Consider the following 1,527-nt stretch of genomic DNA (forward strand, 5'->3'; position numbering starts at 1 on the left):
CCTTTGGGAATCCTGGAACAAAGGAATTCTGGAATCTTGAAATGATGGGACAATAGAATCACTGAGTCATGAGCTATTATTGGGATAACGGAATCATGGGAACATCAGGATAATGAAATCCTGGAACCACAGGATCACTCAGGCTGGAAAAGACCCCCAAGACCCCCAACCCTTGGAATCCCCCCGGGAGCACGGGAAGGTCCCGGCCAGGCCCCGCTCCGTGGAGAACTCACCAGAGGATCTGGCGCAGATTCCCGGAGAGCCGGGAGGATCCCAGGTTGAGCTCGCGGAGGCTGGGCAGCATTCCCAGCTGCCCGGCCAGGCACCGGATTCCGATGGCCGATTCCGGCGTCGGGCGCCGCACGTCCACGTTGCTGTACTGGAGCTTGAGGCTGCGCAGCTCCGGGAAGCGCGAGAGGTGCGGCAGGATCACCGAGAGCCCGGCCAGTCCCAAGTTGTTGAATCGCAGATCCACTCTCCGCAGGAAGGACGGATCCAAGGATTCCAACAAAGCCACGATCCCGGACGCCGAGAGTTCCTCGGCTTGGAATTCGCGGCACTTGAGGCGCAGCGGGCTGGCGGCTCCGGTCTGGAGCGCGTCGCGCAGGATCCCGTAGGACGTTCCGTTGACGAACAGGTCGGCGTGGACGTCCACGCCCGGGGGCTGCGGAGCGGCCGCGGCCGTGGCGGCTCCGGAGCGGCCTTTGTGCCGCTTGGATCCGCGCCTCTGGAATTCCCGCTGGTGCTTGGACACCTCCACGCACGCCTTGGCCAAAGCCACCGTGCCGGACCAGACGCTCATCCCGTCCGGAGCGCGGCCGGATGCGGAATCCGGGAGTCCGGTCAGGTCCAGCAGGCGTAGGCGGCACCCGCTGGGAAAAACGGGAAAAAAACATCAAAAACGGGAGGAAAGAAACCTTTAAAAATCGGAAGGAAACCATCAAATCCAGGAGGAAACCATTAAAAATGGCAAGGAACCATCAAAAATAGGAGGAAGCAAGATGAGAAGAAACCATCAAAAACAGGAAGATACCATCAAAAATGGGAAGGAACCGTCAAGACAGGAACCATCTAAAATGGCAAGAAAGCATCAAAAACAAGAAGAAACCATGAAAAATGGATAGAAACCCTCAAAAATGGGAAGGAAACAGCAAACACAAGAAATAACCGTCAAAAATGGGAGGAAACCATCAAAACCAGGAGGAAACCATCAAAAATGGGAAGGAACCATCTAAAATGGCAAGAAACCATCAAAAAGGGAAGGAAACAATCAGAAACAGGAAGGAAACCATCAAAAATGGGTAGAAACCCTCAAAAACAGGAAGGAGACATCAAATGCAAGAAAAAAAACATCAAAACTAAAAAGAAACCATTAAAAACTGGAGGTAACCATGAGAAATGGGAAGAAACCATCACAACCAAGGAGGAACCATCAAAAACAGGAAGATGTCATCAAAAATGGGAAGAAACCATCAAAAACTAGAAGGAACCATGAAAACTAAGAAGAAACCATCAAGGAAGGCACCA

The 1,527-nt window shown here is 52.8% G+C and overlaps 1 protein-coding gene across 1 annotated transcript; it reads right to left on the minus strand.

Moving 5' to 3' along the window:
- Nucleotides 1-214: 214 nt before the first annotated feature.
- On the minus strand, nt 215-886 carry LOC121335964 (leucine-rich repeat-containing protein 14-like; the record flags this gene model as incomplete). Its single annotated transcript, XM_041404573.1, has 1 exon — nt 215-886. A coding segment is annotated over one exon (657 nt), but the record flags the coding sequence as incomplete, so codon positions are not given.
- Nucleotides 887-1,527: the final 641 nt, after the last annotated feature.

This window comes from Onychostruthus taczanowskii, unplaced genomic scaffold (genome assembly GCF_017590055.1).
Source record: "Onychostruthus taczanowskii isolate IOZ18803 unplaced genomic scaffold, ASM1759005v1 scaffold2153, whole genome shotgun sequence".
NCBI lineage: Eukaryota > Metazoa > Chordata > Aves > Passeriformes > Passeridae > Onychostruthus > Onychostruthus taczanowskii.